The sequence below is a fragment of the Hyperolius riggenbachi genome, chromosome 3 (assembly GCF_040937935.1).
Source record: "Hyperolius riggenbachi isolate aHypRig1 chromosome 3, aHypRig1.pri, whole genome shotgun sequence".
In the NCBI taxonomy this organism is placed as follows: Eukaryota; Metazoa; Chordata; class Amphibia; order Anura; family Hyperoliidae; genus Hyperolius; species Hyperolius riggenbachi.
This window is the reverse complement of record NC_090648.1, coordinates 517,077,079-517,099,071: the sequence shown is the minus strand read 5'-3', so window position 1 is coordinate 517,099,071 and position 21,993 is coordinate 517,077,079. Positions and strand designations below refer to the sequence as shown.

At 53.0% G+C, this 21,993-nt stretch overlaps 1 protein-coding gene across 1 annotated transcript in view; it reads right to left on the bottom strand.

Moving 5' to 3' along the window:
- The window catches only part of CAMK2A (calcium/calmodulin dependent protein kinase II alpha), a 131,359-nt gene that overhangs the window by 7,011 nt on the left and 102,355 nt on the right, over positions 1-21,993 (bottom strand). The window contains exons 11-13 of the mRNA XM_068278418.1: positions 21,182-21,257; positions 16,957-17,051; positions 1,194-1,422 (exon numbers count right to left, since the gene is read on the bottom strand). Coding sequence (XP_068134519.1) covers positions 1,194-1,422; positions 16,957-17,051; positions 21,182-21,257 — 400 coding nt within the window. The remainder of the gene's footprint in view (positions 1-1,193; positions 1,423-16,956; positions 17,052-21,181; positions 21,258-21,993) is intronic.

Genomic DNA, 21,993 nt, shown 5'->3' with positions numbered 1-21,993 from the left:
CGCGAACAGCACTTCACGTGCTAACGGTTTAGCCCACCCATGCTAAACAGTTTGCACGGCTTTGTGAATCAAGCCCGAAGAGGCAAGAGAAAACACTAACGCTGGGCAACTATAATGGAGGATGCAATGATGGCGGGCATAGAATGGGTGTCTTGTAAAGGAGAAACATAGAATGGGGACTATTACAATAATAGTGTTGGACCTCACCAACTGTGAATGATTTGTGTGCTGAGTTGTACAGCCCTGCAGTGGGCCCTTAAAGCTGCAGTGGCCTAAAAAATAGCCTGGTCACTAGGGGGTGTAAGCCTACGGTCCTTAAGTGGTTAAAAGAAAGAGAAATTTTTACATAATGCTCCTCCTATTCATTTGCCAATAACTTTATGGTTACTTATCACACCAAAATAATCTATATATTGTTTTTTTGCCACAAATTACGATTTTGTTGGGTGGTACTTATTACTAACAATTATCTTATTTTATATGCATTTTAAAGGTATTGCCGTAATAAGAAAAAAAAATACAAATTATTTCTAAATTTTCAGCCGTTATAGTTTTAAAATAAAAGGTGCTAAGATAGATAAAACCCATACGTTTTATTTGTCCATTTGTCCCAGTTTAAATGTTTAGATTGTGTCACTAGCACAATGTATGGTGATAATATGATTTTTAAAAACTATATATATATATATATATATATATATATATATATATATATATAATTCCAATCCTTTATATGCAAAAATTATAGTAATATACCATCCCTCATGACATACATAATGAAATGTGCATAAGGTAACTATATATATATATTTTTTTTTTATTATTTTTTTAAATGGTGTCTTTTTCATTTACTTATTTATTTTTATTTTGTTTTAGTAACTATAGGGGTTAAACATTTATAAAACTGTATGTATTTCTATTTATTATAAAGTATGTGGGTGCATTGTTACTTTTTGGCCATAAGATGACACCACACTTAGTGAAGTATTATGTGTAATTTTTTACTTTCACTGGTAATGAACGGCGATGGCTCGCTGACGCCGGCTTTCATTCACCACAGGCGCTGTGATCAGGTTTGGTAATAAGCTGCCACATATTAATCATTCTGCTCTCCTGTTTTTTCCAAATGACACAAAGTGAACAACTATAATAAAGAAAGTTCCATAGACAGGCTATAAAATGGCGGCTCTTACTGTGGGAGAACAGAGGGCGCTCCTGATCGGTGGAAGTGGACATTCTGCCATTTGCCATCGCGGCGGTGCCAGATACAGGTCTCCTCTGATTGGGCAGTTCGGGGGACGCCGCTGGTGTCCAGGTACTGGGTGATGCGGACGTAAGCGATGCAGGCGGACTCGTCGCCCATCAGGTGGATGTGAGGGTTCAGAATGGTTGTGTGAAGAGGTTTATTGCTCCGCGACCACACTGCAAGGGAAGAGAGAGAAATTGCTTAGCGGAAGAGCGGATCGTCATGACAGAAATGTGGGCTCTGCTGCGGCTTGTTCTAGAAGCTCTGTACCCCGCCTCCCATGTGCATAACGTGGGCTCTGCTGCGGCTTGTTCTAGAAGCTCTGTACCCCACCTCCCATGTGCATAATGTGGGCTCTGCTGTGGCTTGTTCTAGAAGCTCTGTACCCCGCCTCCCATGTGCATAACGTGGGCTCTGCTGCGGCTTGTTCTAGAAGCTCTGTACCCCACCTCCCATGTGCATAATGTGGGCTCTGCTGCGGCTTGTTGTAGAAGCTCTGTACCCCGCCTCCCATGTGCATAACGTGGGCTCTGCTGCGGCTTGTTCTAGAAGCTCTGTACCCCAGCTCCCATGTGCATACTGTGGGCTCTGCTGCAGCTTGTCCTAGAAGCTCTGTACCCCAGCTCCCATGTGCATAATGTGGGCTCTGCTGCGGCTTGTTCTAGAAGCTCTGTACCCCAGCTCCCATGTGCATAATGTGGGCTCTGCTGCAGCTTGTTCTAGAAGCTCTGTACCCCAGCTCCCATGTGCATAATGTGGGCTCTGCTGTGGCTTGTTCTAGAAGCTCTGTACCCCAGCTCCCATGTGCATAATGTGGGCTCTGCTGCAGCTTGTTCTAGAAGCTCTGTACCCCACCTCCCATGTGCATAATGTGGGCTCTGCTGCAGCTTGTTCTAGAAGCTCTGTACCCCAGCTCCCATGTGCATAATGTGGGCTCTGCTGCGGCTTGTTCTAGAAGCTCTGTACCCCAGCTCCCATGTGCATAATGTGGGCTCTGCTGCGGCTTGTTCTAGAAGCTCTGTACCCCGGCTCCCATGTGCATAATGTGGGCTCTGCTGCGGCTTGTTCTAGAAGCTCTGTACCCCGCCTACCATGTGCATAATGTGGGCTCTGCTGCAGCTTGTTCTAGAAGCACTGTACCCCGCCTCCCATGTGCATAATGTGGGCTCTGCTGCGGCTTGTCCTAGAAGCTCTGTACCCCAGCTCCCATGTGCATAATGTGGGCTCTGCTGCGGCTTGTTCTAGAAGCTCTATACCCCAGGCTCCCATGTGCATAATGTGGGCTCTGCTGCGGCTTGTTCTAGAAGCTCTGTACCCCAGCTCCCATGTGCATAATGTGGGCTCTGCTGCGGCTTGTTCTAGAAGCTCTGTACCCCAGCTCCCATGTGCATAATGTGGGCTCTGCTGCGGCTTGTCCTAGAAGCTCTGTACCCCAGCTCCCATGTGCATAATGTGGGCTCTGCTGCGGCTTGTTCTAGAAGCTCTGTACCCCAGCTCCCATGTGCATAATGTGGGCTCTGCTGCAGCTTGTTCTAGAAGCTCTGTACCCCACCTCCCATGTGCATAATGTGGGCTCTGCTGCAGCTTGTTCTAGAAGCTCTGTACCCCAGCTCCCATGTGCATAATGTGGGCTCTGCTGCGGCTTGTTCTAGAAGCTCTGTACCCCAGCTCCCATGTGCATAATGTGGGCTCTGCTGCGGCTTGTTCTAGAAGCTCTGTACCCCGGCTCCCATGTGCATAATGTGGGCTCTGCTGCGGCTTGTTCTAGAAGCTCTGTACCCCGCCTACCATGTGCATAATGTGGGCTCTGCTGCTGCGGCTTGTTCTAGAAGCTCTGTACCCCAGCTCCCATGTGCATAATGTGGGCTCTGCTGTGGCTTGTTCTAGAAGCTCTGTACCCTAGCTCCCATGTGCATAATGTGGGCTCTGCTGCGGCTTGTTCTAGACGCTCTGTACTCCAGCTCCCATGTGCATAATGTGGGCTCTGCTGCGGCTTGTTCTAGAAGCTCTGTACCCCGGCTCCCATGTGCATAATGTGGGCTCTGCTGAGGCTTGTTCTAGAAGCTCTGTACCCCAGCTCCCATGTGCATAATGTGGGCTCTGCTGCGGCTTGTTCTAGAAGCTCTGTACCCCACCTCCCATGTGCATAATGTGGGCTCTGCTGAGGCTTGTTCTAGAAGCTCTGTACCCCGCCTCCCATGTGCATAATGTGGGCTCTGCTGCAGCTTGTTCTAGAAGCTCTGTACCCCACCTCCCATGTGCATAATGTGGGCTCTGCTGAGGCCTATTCTAGAAGCTCTGTACCCCGGCTCTCATGTGCATAATGTGGGCTCTGCTGCAGCTTGTTCTAGAAGCTCTGTACCCCAGCTCCCATGTGCATAATGTAGGCTCTGCTGCAGCTTGTTCTAGAAGCTCTGTACCCCAGCTCCCATGTGCATAATGTGGGCTCTGCTGAGGCTTGTTCTAGACGCTCTGTACTCCAGCTCCCATGTGCATAATGTGGGCTCTGCTGCGGCTTGTTCTAGACGCTCTGTACTCCAGCTCCCATGTGCATAATGTGGGCTCTGCTGCGGCTTGTTCTAGAAGCTCTGTACCCCGGCTCCCATGTGCATAATGTGGGCTCTGCTGCGGCTTGTTCTAGAAGCTCTGTACCCCAGCTCCCATGTGCATAATGTGGGCTCTGCTGAGGCTTGTTCTAGAAGCTCTGTACCCCAGCTCCCATGTGTATAATGTGGGCTCTGCTGCAGCTTGTTCTAGAAGCTCTGTACCCCAGCTCCCATGTGCATAATGTGGGCTCTGCTGAGGCTTGTTCTAGAAGCTCTGTACCCCAGCTCCCATGTGCATAATGTGGGCTCTGCTGCGGCTTGTTCTAGAAGCTCTGTACCCCAGCTCCCATGTGCATAATGTGGGCTCTGCTGCAGCTTGTTCTAGAAGCTCTGTACCCCACCTCCCATGTGCATAATGTGGGCTCTGCTGCGGCTTGTTCTAGAAGCTCTGTACCCCAGCTCCCATGTGCATAATGTGGGCTCTGCTGCGGCTTTTTCTAGAAGCTCTGTACTCCACCTCCCATGTGCATAATGTGGGCTCTGCTGCGGCTTGTTCTAGAAGCTCTGTACCCCACCTCCCATGTGCATAATGTGGGCTCTGCTGCGGCTTGTTCTAGAAGCTCTGTACCCCAGCTCCCATGTGCATAATGTGGGCTCTGCTGCGGCTTGTTCTAGAAGCTCTGTACCCCGGCTCCCATGTGCATAATGTGGGCTCTGCTGCGGCTTGTTCTAGAAGCTCTGTACCCCGCCTACCATGTGCATAATGTGGGCTCTGCTGCAGCTTGTTCTAGAAGCACTGTACCCCGCCTCCCATGTGCATAATGTGGGCTCTGCTGCGGCTTGTCCTAGAAGCTCTGTACCCCAGCTCCCATGTGCATAATGTGGGCTCTGCTGCGGCTTGTTCTAGAAGCTCTATACCCCAGGCTCCCATGTGCATAATGTAGGCTCTGCTGCGGCTTGTTCTAGAAGCTCTGTACCCCAGCTCCCATGTGCATAATGTGGGCTCTGCTGCGGCTTGTTCTAGAAGCTCTGTACCCCAGCTCCCATGTGCATAATGTGGGCTCTGCTGCGGCTTGTCCTAGAAGCTCTGTACCCCAGCTCCCATGTGCATAATGTGGGCTCTGCTGCGGCTTGTTCTAGAAGCTCTGTACCCCAGCTCCCATGTGCATAATGTGGGCTCTGCTGCAGCTTGTTCTAGAAGCTCTGTACCCCACCTCCCATGTGCATAATGTGGGCTCTGCTGCAGCTTGTTCTAGAAGCTCTGTACCCCAGCTCCCATGTGCATAATGTGGGCTCTGCTGCGGCTTGTTCTAGAAGCTCTGTACCCCAGCTCCCATGTGCATAATGTGGGCTCTGCTGCGGCTTGTTCTAGAAGCTCTGTACCCCGGCTCCCATGTGCATAATGTGGGCTCTGCTGCGGCTTGTTCTAGAAGCTCTGTACCCCGCCTACCATGTGCATAATGTGGGCTCTGCTGCTGCGGCTTGTTCTAGAAGCTCTGTACCCCAGCTCCCATGTGCATAATGTGGGCTCTGCTGTGGCTTGTTCTAGAAGCTCTGTACCCTAGCTCCCATGTGCATAATGTGGGCTCTGCTGCGGCTTGTTCTAGACGCTCTGTACTCCAGCTCCCATGTGCATAATGTGGGCTCTGCTGCGGCTTGTTCTAGAAGCTCTGTACCCCGGCTCCCATGTGCATAATGTGGGCTCTGCTGAGGCTTGTTCTAGAAGCTCTGTACCCCAGCTCCCATGTGCATAATGTGGGCTCTGCTGCGGCTTGTTCTAGAAGCTCTGTACCCCACCTCCCATGTGCATAATGTGGGCTCTGCTGAGGCTTGTTCTAGAAGCTCTGTACCCCGCCTCCCATGTGCATAATGTGGGCTCTGCTGCAGCTTGTTCTAGAAGCTCTGTACCCCACCTCCCATGTGCATAATGTGGGCTCTGCTGCGGCTTGTTCTAGAAGCTCTGTACCCCACCTCCCATGTGCATAATGTGGGCTCTGCTGAGGCCTATTCTAGAAGCTCTGTACCCCGGCTCTCATGTGCATAATGTGGGCTCTGCTGCAGCTTGTTCTAGAAGCTCTGTACCCCAGCTCCCATGTGCATAATGTAGGCTCTGCTGCAGCTTGTTCTAGAAGCTCTGTACCCCACCTCCCATGTGCATAATGTGGGCTCTGCTGAGGCTTGTTCTAGACGCTCTGTACTCCAGCTCCCATGTGCATAATGTGGGCTCTGCTGCGGCTTGTTCTAGACGCTCTGTACTCCAGCTCCCATGTGCATAATGTGGGCTCTGCTGCGGCTTGTTCTAGAAGCTCTGTACCCCGGCTCCCATGTGCATAATGTGGGCTCTGCTGCGGCTTGTTCTAGAAGCTCTGTACCCCAGCTCCCATGTGCATAATGTGGGCTCTGCTGAGGCTTGTTCTAGAAGCTCTGTACCCCAGCTCCCATGTGTATAATGTGGGCTCTGCTGCAGCTTGTTCTAGAAGCTCTGTACCCCAGCTCCCATGTGCATAATGTGGGCTCTGCTGAGGCTTGTTCTAGAAGCTCTGTACCCCAGCTCCCATGTGCATAATGTGGGCTCTGCTGCGGCTTGTTCTAGAAGCTCTGTACCCCAGCTCCCATGTGCATAATGTGGGCTCTGCTGCAGCTTGTTCTAGAAGCTCTGTACCCCACCTCCCATGTGCATAATGTGGGCTCTGCTGCGGCTTGTTCTAGAAGCTCTGTACCCCAGCTCCCATGTGCATAATGTGGGCTCTGCTGCGGCTTTTTCTAGAAGCTCTGTACTCCACCTCCCATGTGCATAATGTGGGCTCTGCTGCGGCTTGTTCTAGAAGCTCTGTACCCCACCTCCCATGTGCATAATGTGGGCTCTGCTGCGGCTTGTTCTAGAAGCTCTGTACCCCAGCTCCCATGTGCATAATGTGGGCTCTGCTGTGGCTTGTTCTAAAAGCTCTGTACCCCACCTCCCATGTGCATAATGTGGGCTCTGCTGCGGCTTGTTCTAGAAGCTCTGTACCCCACCTCCCATGTGCATAATGTGGGCTCTGCTGCAGCTTGTTCTAGAAGCTCTGTACCCCGGCTCACATGTGTATAATGTGGGCTCTGCTGCAGCTTGTTCTAGAAGCTCTGTACCCCACCTCCCATGTGCATAATGTGGGCTCTGCTGCAGCTTGTACTAGAAGCTCTGTACCCCAGCTCACATGTGTATAATGTGGGCTCTGCTGCGGCTTGTTCTAGAAGCTCTGTACCCCAGCTCCCATGTGCATAATGTGGGCTCTGCTACGGCTTGTCCTAGAAGCTCTGTACCCCAGCTCCCATGTGCATAATGTGGGCTCTGCTGCAGCTTGTTCTAGAAGCTCTGTACCCCACCTCCCATGTGCATAATGTGGGCTCTGCTGCGGCTTGTTCTAGACGCTCTGTACTCCAGCTCCCATGTGCATAATGTGGGCTCTGCTGCAGCTTGTTCTAGAAGCTCTGTACCCCACCTCCCATGTGCATAATGTGGGCTCTGCTGCGGCTTGTTCTAGAAGCTCTGTACCCCACCTCCCATGTGCATAATGTGGGCTCTGCTGCAGCTTGTTCTAGAAGCTCTGTACCCCACCTCCCATGTGCATAATGTGGGCACTGCTGCGGCTTGTTCTAGAAGCTCTGTACCCCAGCTCCCATGTGCATAATGTGGGCTCTGCTGAGGCTTGTTCTAGAAGCTCTGTACCCCACCTCCCATGTGCATAATGTGGGCTCTGCTGAGGCTTGTTCTAGAAGCTCTGTACCCCGGCTCCCATGTGTATAATGTGGGCTATGCTGCAGCTTGTTCTAGAAGCTCTGTACCCGCCTCCCATGTGCATAATGTGGGCTCTGCTGCAGCTTGTTCTAGAAGCTCTGTACCCCAGCTCCCATGTGCATAATGTGGGCTCTGCTGCGGCTTGTTCTAGAAGCTCTGTACCCCAGCTCCCATGTGCATAATGTGGGCTCTGCTGAGGCTTGTTCTAGAAGCTCTGTACCCCACCTCCCATGTGCATAATGTGGGCTCTGCTGAGGCTTGTTCTAGAAGCTCTGTACCCCGGCTCCCATGTGCATAATGTGGGCTCGGCTGCAGCTTGTTCTAGAAGCTCTGTACCCGCCTCCCATGTGCATAATGTAGGCTCTGCTGCAGCTTGTTCTAGAAGCTCTGTACACCAGCTCCCATGTGCATAATGTGGGCTCTGCTGCGGCTGGTTCTAGAAGCTCTGTACCCCACCTCCCATGTGCATAATGTGGGCTCTGCTGTGGCTTGTTCTAGAAGTTCTGTACCCCAGCTCCCATAAGCATAATGTGGGCTCTGCTGAGGCTTGTTCTAGAAGCTCTGTACCCCAGCTCCCATGTGCATAATGTGGGCTCTGCTGCAGCTTGTTCTAGAAGCTCTGTACCCCAGCTCCCATGTGCATAATGTGGGCTCTGCTGAGGCTTGTTCTAGAAGCTCTGTACCCCAGCTCCCATGTGCATAATGTGGGCTCTGCTGAGGCTTGTTCTAGAAGCTCTGTACCCCACCTCCCATGTGCATAATGTGGGCTCTGCTGCAGCTTGTTCTAGAAGCTCTGTACCCCACCTCGCAGCATGTGCATAATGTGGGCTCTGCTGCGGCTTGTTCTAGAAGCTCTGTACCCCACCTCGCAGCATGTGCATAATGTAGGCTCTGCTGTGGCTTGTTCTAGAAGCTCTGTACCCCGGCTCCCATATGCATAATGTGGGCTCTGCTGTGGATTGGTCTAGAAGCTCTGTACCCCAGCTCCCATGTGCATAATGTGTGCTCTGCTGCAGCTTGTTGTAGAAGCTCTGTACCCCACCTCCCATGTGCATAATGTGGGCTCTGCTGCAGCTTGTTCTAGAAGCTCTGTACCCCGGCTCCCATGTGCATAATGTGGGCTCTGCTGCGGCTTGTTCTAGAAGCTCTGTACCCCACCTCCCATGTGCATAATGTGGGCTCTGCTGCAGCTTGTTCTAGAAGCTCTGTACCCCGGCTCCCATGTGCATAATGTGGGCTCTGCTGCGGCTTGTTCTAGAAGCTCTGTACCCCGGCTCTCATGTGCATAATGTGGGCTCTGCTGCAGCTTGTTCTAGAAGCTCTGTACCCCGGCTCCCATGTACATAATGTGGGCTCTGCTGCGGCTTGTTCTAGAAGCTCTGTACCCCAGCTCCCATGTGCATAATGTGGGCTCTGCTGAGGCTTGTTCTAGAAGCTCTGTACCCCGGCTCCCATGTGTATAATGTGGGCTATGCTGCAGCTTGTTCTAGAAGCTCTGTACCCGCCTCCCATGTGCATAATGTGGGCTCTGCTGCAGCTTGTTCTAGAAGCTCTGTACCCCAGCTCCCATGTGCATAATGTGGGCTCTGCTGCGGCTTGTTCTAGAAGCTCTGTACCCCAGCTCCCATGTGCATAATGTGGGCTCTGCTGAGGCTTGTTCTAGAAGCTCTGTACCCCACCTCCCATGTGCATAATGTGGGCTCTGCTGAGGCTTGTTCTAGAAGCTCTGTACCCCGGCTCCCATGTGCATAATGTGGGCTCTGCTGCAGCTTGTTCTAGAAGCTCTGTACCCGCCTCCCATGTGCATAATGTAGGCTCTGCTGCAGCTTGTTCTAGAAGCTCTGTACACCAGCTCCCATGTGCATAATGTGGGCTCTGCTGCGGCTGGTTCTAGAAGCTCTGTACCCCACCTCCCATGTGCATAATGTGGGCTCTGCTGAGGCTTGTTCTAGAAGCTCTGTACCCCACCTCCCATGTGCATAATGTGGGCTCTGCTGCAGCTTGTTCTAGAAGCTCTGTACCCCACCTCCCATGTGCATAATGTGGGCTCTGCTGCGGCTTGTTCTAGAAGCTCTGTACCCCAGCTCCCATGTGCATAATGTGGGCTCTGCTGTGGCTTGTTCTAGAAGCTCTGTACCCCAGCTCCCATGTGCATAATGTGGGCTCTGCTGCAGCTTGTTCTAGAAGCTCTGTACCCCACCTCCCATGTGCATAATGTGGGCTCTGCTGCAGCTTGTTCTAGAAGCTCTGTACCCCACCTCCCATGTGCATAATGTGGGCTCTGCTGCAGCTTGTTCTAGAAGCTCTGTACCCCACCTCCCATGTGCATAATGTGGGCTCTGCTGCAGCTTGTTCTAGAAGCTCTGTACCCCACCTCCCATGTGCATAATGTGGGCTCTGCTGCAGCTTGTTCTAGAAGCTCTGTACCCCACCTCCCATGTGCATAATGTGGGCTCTGCTGTGGCTTGTTCTAGAAGTTCTGTACCCCAGCTCCCATGTGCATAATGTGGGGTCTGCTGAGGCTTGTTCTAGAAGCTCTGTACCCCAGCTCCCATGTGCATAATGTGGGCTCTGCTGCAGCTTGTTCTAGAAGCTCTGTACCCCACCTCCCATGTGCATAATGTGGGCTCTGCTGCAGCTTGTTCTAGAAGCTCTGTACCCCAGCTCCCATGTGCATAATGTGGGCTCTGCTGAGGCTTGTTCTAGAAGCTCTGTACCCCAGCTCCCATGTGCATAATGTGGGCTCTGCTGAGGCTTGTTCTAGAAGCTCTGTACCCCACCTCCCATGTGCATAATGTGGGCTCTGCTGCAGCTTGTTCTAGAAGCTCTGTACCCCACCTCGCAGCATGTGCATAATGTGGGCTCTGCTGCGGCTTGTTCTAGAAGCTCTGTACCCCACCTCGCAGCATTTGCATAATAAAGGCTCTGCTGTGGCTTGTTCTAGAAGCTCTGTACCCCGGCTCCCATATGCATAATGTGGGCTCTGCTGTGGATTGGTCTAGAAGCTCTGTACCCCAGCTCCCATGTGCATAATGTGTGCTCTGCTGCAGCTTGTTGTAGAAGCTCTGTACCCAACCTCCCATGTGCATAATGTGGGCTCTGCTGCGGCTTGTTCTAGAAGCTCTGTACCCCACCTCCCATGTGCATAATGTGGGCTCTGCTGCAGCTTGTTCTAGAAGCTCTGTACCCCGGCTCCCATGTGCATAATGTGGGCTCTGCTGCGGCTTGTTCTAGAAGCTCTGTACCCCGGCTCTCATGTGCATAATGTGGGCTCTGCTGCAGCTTGTTCTAGAAGCTCTGTACCCCGGCTCCCATGTGCATAATGTGGGCTCTGCTGCGGCTTGTTCTAGAAGCTCTGTACCCCGGCTCCCATGTGCATAATGTGGGCTCTGCTGCGGCTTGTTCTAGAAGCTCTGTACCCCGGCTCTCATGTGCATAATGTGGGCTCTGCTGCAGCTTGTTCTAGAAGCTCTGTACCCCGGCTCCCATGTACATAATGTGGGATCTGCTGCGGCTTGTTCTAGAAGCTCTGTACCCCAGCTCCCATGTGCATAATGTGGGCTCTGCTGCAGCTTGTTCTAGCTCTGTACCCCACCTCCCATGTGCATAATGTGGGCTCTGCTGAGGCTTGTTCTAGAAGCTCTGTACCCCACCTCCCATGTGCATAATGTGGGCTCTGCTGCGGCTTGTTCTAGAAGCTCTGTACCCCACCTCCCATGTGCATAATGTGGGCTCTGCTGCGGATTGTTCTAGAAGCTCTGTACCCCACCTCCCATGTGCATAATGTGGGCTCTGCTGAGGCTTGTTCTAGAAGCTCTGTAACCCACCTCCCATGTGCATAATGTGGGCTCTGCTGCAGCTTGTTCTAGAAGCTCTGTACCCCACCTCCCATGTGCATAATGTGGGCTCTGCTGCGGCTTGTTCTAGAAGCTCTGTACCCCAGCTCCCATGTGCATAATGTGGGCTCTGCTGCAGCTTGTTCTAGAAGCTCTGTACCCCACCTCCCATGTGCATAATGTGGGCTCTGCTGCAGCTTGTTCTAGAAGCTCTGTACCCGCCTCCCATGTGCATAATGTGGGCTCTGCTGCAGCTTGTTCTAGAAGCTCTGTACCCCACCTCCCATGTGCATAATGTGGGCTCTGCTGCGGATTGTTCTAGAAGCTCTGTACCCCAGCTCCCATGTGCATAATGTGGGCTCTGCTGCGGCTTGTTCTAGAAGCTCTGTACCCCGGCTCCCATGTGCATAATGTGGGCTCTGCTGCGGCTTGTTCTAGAAGCTCTGTACCCCAGCTCCCATGTGCATAATGTGGGCTCTGCTGAGGCTTGTTCTAGAAGCTCTGTACCCCACCTCCCATGTGCATAATGTGGGCTCTGCTGCAGCTTGTTCTAGAAGCTCTGTACCCCACCTCCCATGTGCATAATGTGGGCTCTGCTGCAGCTTGTTCTAGAAGCTCTGTACCCCACCTCCCATGTGCATAATGTGGGCTCTGCTGAGGCTTGTTCTAGAAGCTCTGTACCTCACCTCCCATGTGCATAATGTGGGCTCTGCTGCAGCTTGTTCTAGAAGCTCTGTACCCCACCTCCCATGTGCATAATGTGGGCTCTGCTGCGGCTTGTTCTAGAAGCTCTGTACCCCAGCTCCCATGTGCATAATGTGGGCTCTGCTGCGGCTTGTCCTAGAAGCTCTGTACCCCAGGCTCCCATGTGCATAATGTGGGCTCTGCTGCAGCTTGTTCTAGAAGCTCTGTACCCCACCTCCCATGTGCATAATGTGGGCTCTGCTGAGGCTTGTTCTAGAAGCTCTGTACCCCAGCTCCCATGTGCATAATGTGGGCTCTGCTGAGGCTTGTTCTAGAAGCTCTGTACCCCACCTCCCATGTGCATAATGTGGGCTCTGCTGCAGCTTGTTCTAGAAGCTCTGTACCCCACCTCGCAGCATGTGCATAATGTGGGCTCTGCTGCGGCTTGTTCTAGAAGCTCTGTACCCCACCTCGCAGCATGTGCATAATGTAGGCTCTGCTGTGGCTTGTTCTAGAAGCTCTGTACCCCGGCTCCCATATGCATAATGTGGGCTCTGCTGTGGATTGGTCTAGAAGCTCTGTACCCCAGCTCCCATGTGCATAATGTGTGCTCTGCTGCAGCTTGTTGTAGAAGCTCTGTACCCCACCTCCCATGTGCATAATGTGGGCTCTGCTGCGGCTTGTTCTAGAAGCTCTGTACCCCACCTCCCATGTGCATAATGTGGGCTTTGCTGCAGCTTGTTCTAGAAGCTCTGTACCCCGGCTCCCATGTGCATAATGTGGGCTCTGCTGCGGCTTGTTCTAGAAGCTCTGTACCCCGGCTCTCATGTGCATAATGTGGGCTCTGCTGCAGCTTGTTCTAGAAGCTCTGTACCCCGGCTCCCATGTGCATAATGTGGGCTCTGCTGCGGCTTGTTCTAGAAGCTCTGTACCCCAGCTCCCATGTGCATAATGTGGGCTCTGCTGCAGCTTGTTCTAGAAGCTCTGTACCCCACCTCCCATGTGCATAATGTGGGCTCTGCTGCGGCTTGTTCTAGAAGCTCTGTACCCCGGCTCCCATGTGCATAATGTGGGCTCTGCTGCGGCTTGTTCTAGAAGCTCTGTACCCCGGCTCTCATGTGCATAATGTGGGCTCTGCTGCAGCTTGTTCTAGAAGCTCTGTACCCCGGCTCCCATGTACATAATGTGGGCTCTGCTGCGGCTTGTTCTAGAAGCTCTGTACCCCAGCTCCCATGTGCATAATGTGGGCTCTGCTGCAGCTTGTTCTAGAAGCTCTGTACCCCACCTCCCATGTGCATAATGTGGGCTCTGCTGAGGCTTGTTCTAGAAGCTCTGTACCCCACCTCCCATGTGCATAATGTGGGCTCTGCTGCGGCTTGTTCTAGAAGCTCTGTACCCCACCTCCCATGTGCATAATGTGGGCTCTGCTGCGGATTGTTCTAGAAGCTCTGTACCCCACCTCCCATGTGCATAATGTGGGCTCTGCTGAGGCTTGTTCTAGAAGCTCTGTAACCCACCTCCCATGTGCATAATGTGGGCTCTGCTGCAGCTTGTTCTAGAAGCTCTGTACCCCACCTCCCATGTGCATAATGTGGGCTCTGCTGCGGCTTGTTCTAGAAGCTCTGTACCCCAGCTCCCATGTGCATAATGTGGGCTCTGCTGCAGCTTGTTCTAGAAGCTCTGTACCCCACCTCCCATGTGCATAATGTGGGCTCTGCTGCAGCTTGTTCTAGAAGCTCTGTACCCGCCTCCCATGTGCATAATGTGGGCTCTGCTGCAGCTTGTTCTAGAAGCTCTGTACCCCACCTCCCATGTGCATAATGTGGGCTCTGCTGCGGATTGTTCTAGAAGCTCTGTACCCCAGCTCCCATGTGCATAATGTGGGCTCTGCTGCGGCTTGTTCTAGAAGCTCTGTACCCCAGCTCCCATGTGCATAATGTGGGCTCTGCTGAGGCTTGTTCTAGAAGCTCTGTACCCCACCTCCCATGTGCATAATGTGGGCTCTGCTGCAGCTTGTTCTAGAAGCTCTGTACCCCACCTCCCATGTGCATAATGTGGGCTCTGCTGCAGCTTGTTCTAGAAGCTCTGTACCCCACCTCCCATGTGCATAATGTGGGCTCTGCTGAGGCTTGTTCTAGAAGCTCTGTACCTCACCTCCCATGTGCATAATGTGGGCTCTGCTGCAGCTTGTTCTAGAAGCTCTGTACCCCACCTCCCATGTGCATAATGTGGGCTCTGCTGCGGCTTGTTCTAGAAGCTCTGTACCCCAGCTCCCATGTGCATAATGTGGGCTCTGCTGCGGCTTGTCCTAGAAGCTCTGTACCCCAGGCTCCCATGTGCATAATGTGGGCTCTGCTGCGGCTTGTTCTAGAAGCTCTGTACCCCACCTCCCATGTGCATAATGTGTAGAGTGACCATACGTCCCAGATTACCTGGGACGGGTCCCAGATTCTGGGTCCCCTGTCCCAGGCTGGCTTGGGTCCCAGGAAAAGTCCCACTTTTAGATGCAGGACGTCCCAGCTGCGGGAGTATGTGACATCAGTGTTCCGTCCTCGGCCCACCGCCGCCCTGCTCTGCCCTGCTGCTACTGCTCCCCTCCCTCCCTGTCTTCTGCCTGCATTGAATTGGCTAACAACTGGATTCCTGTCGCAGTCTGCCCCGCCCCCCGCTGTTTAAAGGGAACCTAAACTGAGAGGGGTATGGATTTTTCTTTTAAACAATACCAGTTGCCTGGCAGCCTTGTTGCTCTCTATGGCTGCAGAAGTGGCTGAATGACACACCTGAAACAAGCATGCAGCTAATCCAGTCTGACTTCAGTCAGAGCTAGAGTGACCAGACGTCCCGGATTGCCCGGGACACGTCCCGGATTCGGGGTCCGCTGTCCCAGGCTTAATGAGGTCCCGGGAAATGTCCCGCTTTCAGCAGCGGGACGTCCCGGCCTCGGGACTCTGGCCACTCTCTCCTCAATGAACTGGCAGCGGCGTCTATAGACGCCGTGCCAGTTCATTGCCCGCAGCCCCGCTCCAGCCTCGTCTTCCGGTGTCTGTTTCCGACACCGGCAGGCGAGCAGGGCTACGGCAAGATGGCTGCCGAAGCCCTGTACTGGAGACCTATTTGTGTCACTAGTACAGGGCTTCGGGCGCCATCTTGCCGTAGCCCTGTCAGCGCGGGAGAGAAGAGCAGGAGGAGGAAGACGGTCCCGGGACGGAGCAGCGCGCCAGAGGCCGGACACTTCTGCCAGGTGAGTAAATGCTTTCTTTTCCAGGTGAAATGTTTGCCCGCATTGTTTCTTTTCCAGGTGAAATGTTTGCCCGCATTGTTTCTTTTCCAGGTGAAATGTTTGCCCGCATTGTTTCTTTTCTGGCGAAATGTTTGCCCGCAGTGCGTTTCTTTTCTGGCGAAATGTTTGCCCGCATTGCGTTTCTTTTCTGGTGAAATGTTTGGCCGCAGTGCGTTTCTTTTCTGGTGAAATGTTTGGCCGCAGTGCGTTTCTTTTCTGGTGAAATGTTTGCCCGCAGTGCGTTTATTTTGTACTGACATGTTGCCCGCATTGCGTTTATTTTGTACTGACATGTTTGCCCGCATTGCATTTATTTTATACTGACATGTTGCCTATTGCGTTTATTTTCTGGTGTCCGGGGTAACTGTTACTGCATTTATTATTTAATGGTCATAGATGGCTATGTTTGCTGCTTTGTGGTTACGGTATACTATTAGCATCACACAGTTTCTGCACACCCATGATACAAAGTCTCGTTTGTCCACATCATGGCGTAAACACTGCTTTCTTATGCCTCGCTGTTACATCATTACGTTAGCTCCGCCCATACAATGTCATGGCCACGCCCATTTTTTCGGCGCGGCGCGCACGCCGCCCTCCCCCAGTCTTCGCCGCTGCGTGCTCCTCACTCCTTCCCACTTTTCGCCGCGGCGCGCTGCGCGCGCCGCCCCCCCCCCCCACCCCCCCCCCCCCCCCGTCCCAGGTTGGACCCACAAAAATATGGTCACTCTAATAATGTGGGCTCTGCTGCGGCTTGTTCTAGAAGCTCTGTACCCCAGCTCCCGTGTGCATACTTCAGCAAATACACAATAATATCATATATGGCAACATTAGGGATGGCAGAACTGTTCGCGAGGTAAGCAGATCCCGGTGAAAGGTTCCCATGTTAAAAGTTTACATTCCCATTTAGCCTGCCCTGGGTTGCCCATGAGGCTGGGAGAGGCGGGTTCCTCCGGTGGCAAAAGTGTGTGTGTGTGGGGGGGGGGGGGGGGCGCCGGGTGGAGGTGGTAGCAGGCAGAAAGGGGGAGCAGCGCGCACAGCAGTGAGGAGGGGGGTCAGACCACCCCTCCCTCATCTGGGGCTTCCCTGTCCGCGCTCCCGCTCCAGCTATTTTAGCTAAATTTAGAGCTGGCAGCGAGTGGGGAAGCAATTACTCACTTACTTCCTTGCGTTCGACCGCTCACCGCATCACTTCCTGCAATGCCGCCCACTTAAGTACAGTGATCAGCACTGCAGGAAGTGCTCCCCCTTCCTGGCTGCTACCCCATCCAGGCTACTGGGGGGGAGAAGGGGGCAGTGCGTACGGACCCCCTGGAATAGAGATGGCAGAGCAAGTGAGCTGCAGTGGGGAGACAGCGGGGAGATCGTCGGGAGCAACGAAAGCAGCGAAAACACGCGGCAACGGTGTATTCTAATCTACGCCCTTGCAGCCAGATAGCCATCAGAACAGGGCGTCGATTTCAATCCGCGCGGGGTCCTATAGTAGTTAATCCATATCAAAAAATATATAATACAATAATTCAATATGTTAAGCTATATGCCTGTGACATTTTATTATATAAATACTTCCCAAAAATTCCCCAACTCACAATTCTCAAAGTAGAAGCGATGGAAGTCCAGGCCCTCCACCAGATTCCCCAGAGCTTCCGGCTCGAAGGCCGTCATTCCCGGGTCACACATCTTACTGCAAGGCAACAAGAATAAGAGTCAGCAACAAGGAAGAGGCACACATGAAAGCCCAATGGTGTCGACCTACACTTTACTTGTTTTGCATTCAGCACAGAACACTCTGAGGCTTTGTGTGAAGCTATTATGGCTGACTGTGTCCCCGGAAGTGATTAACCTGACTTCCTGTCACCAGCGACACACAGGAAGTGAGGGGTCAGACTCTTTACCCACCAGTGAACCTGTTGCAGTCCATGAAGGGAGCACTGAGGGGGACTCTATACTGAAGGGGCACTAATAGGGGTGATATATTGAGAAGTCCACTATAATGAAGAGCTACTGTTAAGGAGCAGTATAATGAGGGGTTCGCTAATATAGAGTTCATAGAGTTTCTGCAAAATAATACATTTCTGTGTGTTCTGTGTGCACTGTGTGTTCGCCAAACCCTGAGATGATCATATAAGCCATAAACCGAAATGTGTACAAGGGATGGTAGACAGTCTGGTTTATGGCTGCCTGCACATGTAGCTGGATGCTGTACGTGCTTCCCCTCTATGGTTTTCCCCTGTGAGGGTTGTGAGATCATAGCAGAATCACTATGTCACTTTAATGCAGAGCTAATGAACAATATACAATCCCTTCTCCTGACGAAGTGCACAGTGATCCACGAAATGCATTCAGAAAGTATTTCTGGAATTGTCATAGTTTTATGTTAGCACTAGAGGTGTGGCTAGCTTACAGGGAAAGCAAATGATGATTTGCATACTCAGCAGTGATGCATTGCGGAAGACATTATATGATCACTCCAACCTAAATTTTCACAAATACCTTCTAGTTTTAGAAGGCAAACTTTTATTTAGCATGGTAAGAGGGATTTTAGGTCCTTTGTAGTCCCTTACACACTCCAATGAGTTCTGGTTCACCATCAGCTTGCTGGGTAGTCTGTAACTCTGGATATTTTATGTCCTACCCATAGAGCCACATTAATCTATGCCATGCACTGATGAGGATCAAACAATCCGAAACAGTCTGTATGCATGTTGGATTATTATGGCTCTGTACAATGTAACAAGCTGACACATCATTGCATCCCAGCGGATCTGGAGGTGTGGCTAGCTTACAGGGACAGGGGATGATTTGTATATTCAGCAGTGATGCATTGTGGGAACATCATGGGCTTGATTCACAAAGCAGTGCTAACTGTTTAGCATGGGTGTGCTAACTGTTTAGCACATGAAGTGCCGTTCGTGGACTTTTGTGCGCGCAAAGTGCCGTGATTCGCGCGATCGCGGACTTTTGCGCGCACAATTTGCCGTGATTCGCACAAATCGCGGCAAATTGCACGCGCAAAAGTCTGCGATAGCGTGAATCACGGCACTTTGCGCGCGCAAAAGTCCGCGAACGGCACTTCACGTGCTAAACAGTTAGCACACCCATGCTAAACAGTTAGCACCGCTTTGTGAATCAAGCCCCATGTGTTCACTCCAACTGAATTATCACAAATACTTTCTGTTTTAAAGAAACTCTGAAGCGAGAATAAATCTCGCTTCAGAGCTTATATTCAGCAGGGGCATGTGTGCTAAAACGTCGCTATCCCGCGGCTAAACGGGGGTCCCTTACCTCCCAAATCCCCTCATGGAGTCCCGGGGATCTCTTCCACATAGAGGCAGGGCTAACTGCCGCAGCCCTGCCTCACACACGTCTATCAGCGCGTATCTCCGCCTCTCCCCCGCCCCTCTCAGTCTTCCTTTGCTAGGAGGGGCGGGGGAGAGGCGGTGATGCGCCGCTGATAGACGGCGCTGAGAGGCAGGGCTGCAGCCGTTAGCCCTGCCTCAACAGCAGCAAAATCTACGACCAAGTTGGTCGCGGATTTTGCAGGGGGGGATTTGGGAGGTAAGGGACCCCCGTTTAGCCGCGGGATAGCGGCGTTTAAGCTCTGAAGCGAGATTTATTCTCGCTTCAGTGTCTCTTTAAGAAGGAACATTTCTGTTTTATGTTTGCATTTGGTTATGACGTTATCCTACAAGTGCAATATTTGTTGGGAAGCAGAGGGATGAAATATCACCCTCCTAAACTCATATACCGGTTTGATATTGCAGTTTTGTTCTGAAATAGAGATCTGTAATTAACTTGTGGCCCTGGCCACGCCTACCTTTGCTCACATTCCACCAGCAGAATGATATTGCGGCCGGGAACACAGATAAGGATACGCGGGGAGGGAACGGAGGATGGTTGAGGACCGATGCCGGCACAGGACGGCTGCAGGGGGCTGGAGGATCGGTGTGTCCCGGCGTGGGCACAGGACGGCTGCAGGGGGCTGGAGAATCGGTGTGTTCTGGTGTGGGCACAGGACGGCTGCAGGGGACTGGAAGATCGGTGTGTCCCGGGGAGAGCACAGGACGGCTGCAGGGGACTGGAAGATCGGTGTGTCCCGGGGAGAGCACAGGACGGCTGCAGGGGGACTGGAGGATCGGTGTGTCCCGGCGCGGGCACAGGACGGCTGCAGGGGGACCGGAGGATCGGTGTGTCCCGGGGAGAGCACAGGACGGCTGCAGGGGGCTGGAGAATCGGTGTGTCCCGGCGCGGGCACAGGACGGCTGCAGGGGGCTGGAGGATCGGTGTGTCCTGGTGCGGGCACAGGACGGCTGCAGGGGACTGGAAGATCGGTGTGTCCCGGCGTGGGCACAGGACGGCTGCAGGGGGCTGGAGGATCGGTGTGTCCCGGCGCGGGCACAGGACGGCTGCAGGGGGCTGGAGGATTGGTGTGTCCTGGTGCGGGCACAGGACGGCAGCAGGGGGCTGGAGGATCGGTGTGTCCTGGTGCGGGCACAGGACGGCAGCAGGGGGCTGGAGGATCGGTGTGTCCTGGTGCGGGCACAGGATGGCTGCAGGGGGCTGGAGGATCGGTGTGTCCCGGCGCGGGCACAAGACGGCTGCAGGGGGATGGAGGATCGGTGTGTCCCGGCGCGGGCACAAGACGGCTGCAGGGGGCTGGAGGATCGGTGTGTCCCGGCGCGGGCATAGGACGGCTGCAGGGGGCTGGAGGATCGGTGTGTCCCGGCGCGGGCACAGGACGGTTGCAGGGGGCTGGAGGATCGGTGTGTCCCGGCGCGGGCACAGGACGGCTGCAGGGGGCTGGAGGATCGGTGTGTCCCGGCGCGGGCACAGGGCGGTTGCAGGGGGCTGGAGGATCGGTGTGTCCCGGAGCGGGCACAGGACGGCTGCAGGGGGCTGGAGGATCGGTGTGTCCTGGTGCGGGCACAGGACGGCTTCAGGGGGCTGGAGGATCGGTGTGTCCCGGCGCGGGCACAGGACGGCTGCAGGGGGACTAGAGGATCGGTGTGTCCCGGCGCGGGCACAGGACGGCTTCAGGGGGCTGGAGGATCGGTGTGTCCCAGCGCGAGCACAAGACGGCTGCAGGGGGCTGGAGGATCGGTGTGTCCCGGTGTGGGCACAGGACGGTTGCAGGGGGCTGGAGGATCGGTGTGTCCCGGCGCGGGCACAAGGCGGCTGCAGGGGGATGGAGGATCGGTGTGTCCCGGCGCGGGCACAAGACGGCTGCAGGGGGCTGGAGGATCGGTGTGTCCTGGTGCGGGCACAGGATGGCTGCAGGGGGCTGGAGGATCGGTGTGTCCCGGCGCGGGCACAGGACGGCTGCAGGGGGACTGGAGGATCGGTGTGTCCCGGCGCGGGCACAAGACGGCTGCAGGGGGCTGGAGGATCGGTGTGTCCCGGAGCGGGCACAGGATGGCTGCAGGGGGCTGGTAGAAGCCCCAAGTAAGTGAAACTCTTTTCCTTTAGATGACTTTAGGCACACGTTAATCCATCTCTGCTGGGACCCATTAGTGTCCGACCGCTGTTGCATTTTGGAAATCACTCTGGATTTCCGATTTGAGAGGTGCTGCCATTTTCTGTGTGGTTCCTGGAGTGATGACACTTAGCCCCTAATTGCCTTGTGTAGAAATGATTGGGGATTGCAGCACAAATGCTGCTGGGCTCAGCGGTCGCAATGCTGCTGTGGAACCACCCCTTAGGAATCGTAAAGCGCCGTCAGTGAGAGGCGGGCCTAAGCGTGTTATCAAAGGTCATTATAGCTAAAAAAGAGAGAAAGGTGAAGAAGTCACCGAGTGTCATCGCTGGAATACTCACGTGTAGCACTCAAAGTCGCCATTGCTAATCGCCTCTATCAGCTGCTCTGTCACTTTAATAATCTCTTGTTTCCGTACTGTAATCAGGAGGAGAGAGAGAGTGAGATCGGGGGTGGGGGGAGCGGTGTAAATGCGTTATACAGAAATAGGGTTACAGCATTGCAGGAATAACTCAGTAATTACAGCACATTGTCGCCTCTGATAGATGAGCTTACCGACATTCACACACTCAGGAATTATACATGGATTCATATTAATATCAGCCTTTCTGCTTCCCCTTCACAGGGAAAACTATTTCATGAAATGAAAGCAAACCTGAACTGAACATAAACTGATTAAACAATTGCTTGTATGTATAGTCCTACTCCTAAACAGAACTTTCCTCGAATAACACAGACTTCTTTTAAAGGGGCACTACAGCGAAAAACTGTAAAGTCTAAAATATGTACAAACACATACAAATAAGAAGTACATTTTTTTCCAGAGTAAAATGAACCATAAATTACTTTTCTCCTATGTTGCTGTCACTTACAGTAGGTAGTAGAAATCTGACAGAAGTGACAAGTTTTGGACAAGTCCATCTCTTCATGGGGGATTCTCAGGGATTTATTTATTGTCAGAAGCACATAGTGAATGGCAGTTGCTCTGTCCAAATACCAAAAAACTGAGTAGGGAGCAGGGAGGCTGGCCAATCCTTTTTAGGGAATATCTTTATAAAGAATAAAAGCCTTGCTGAGAATCCCCCATGAAGAGATGGACTAGTCCAAAACCTGTCGGTAATGTCAGATTTCTACTACATACTGTAAGTGACAG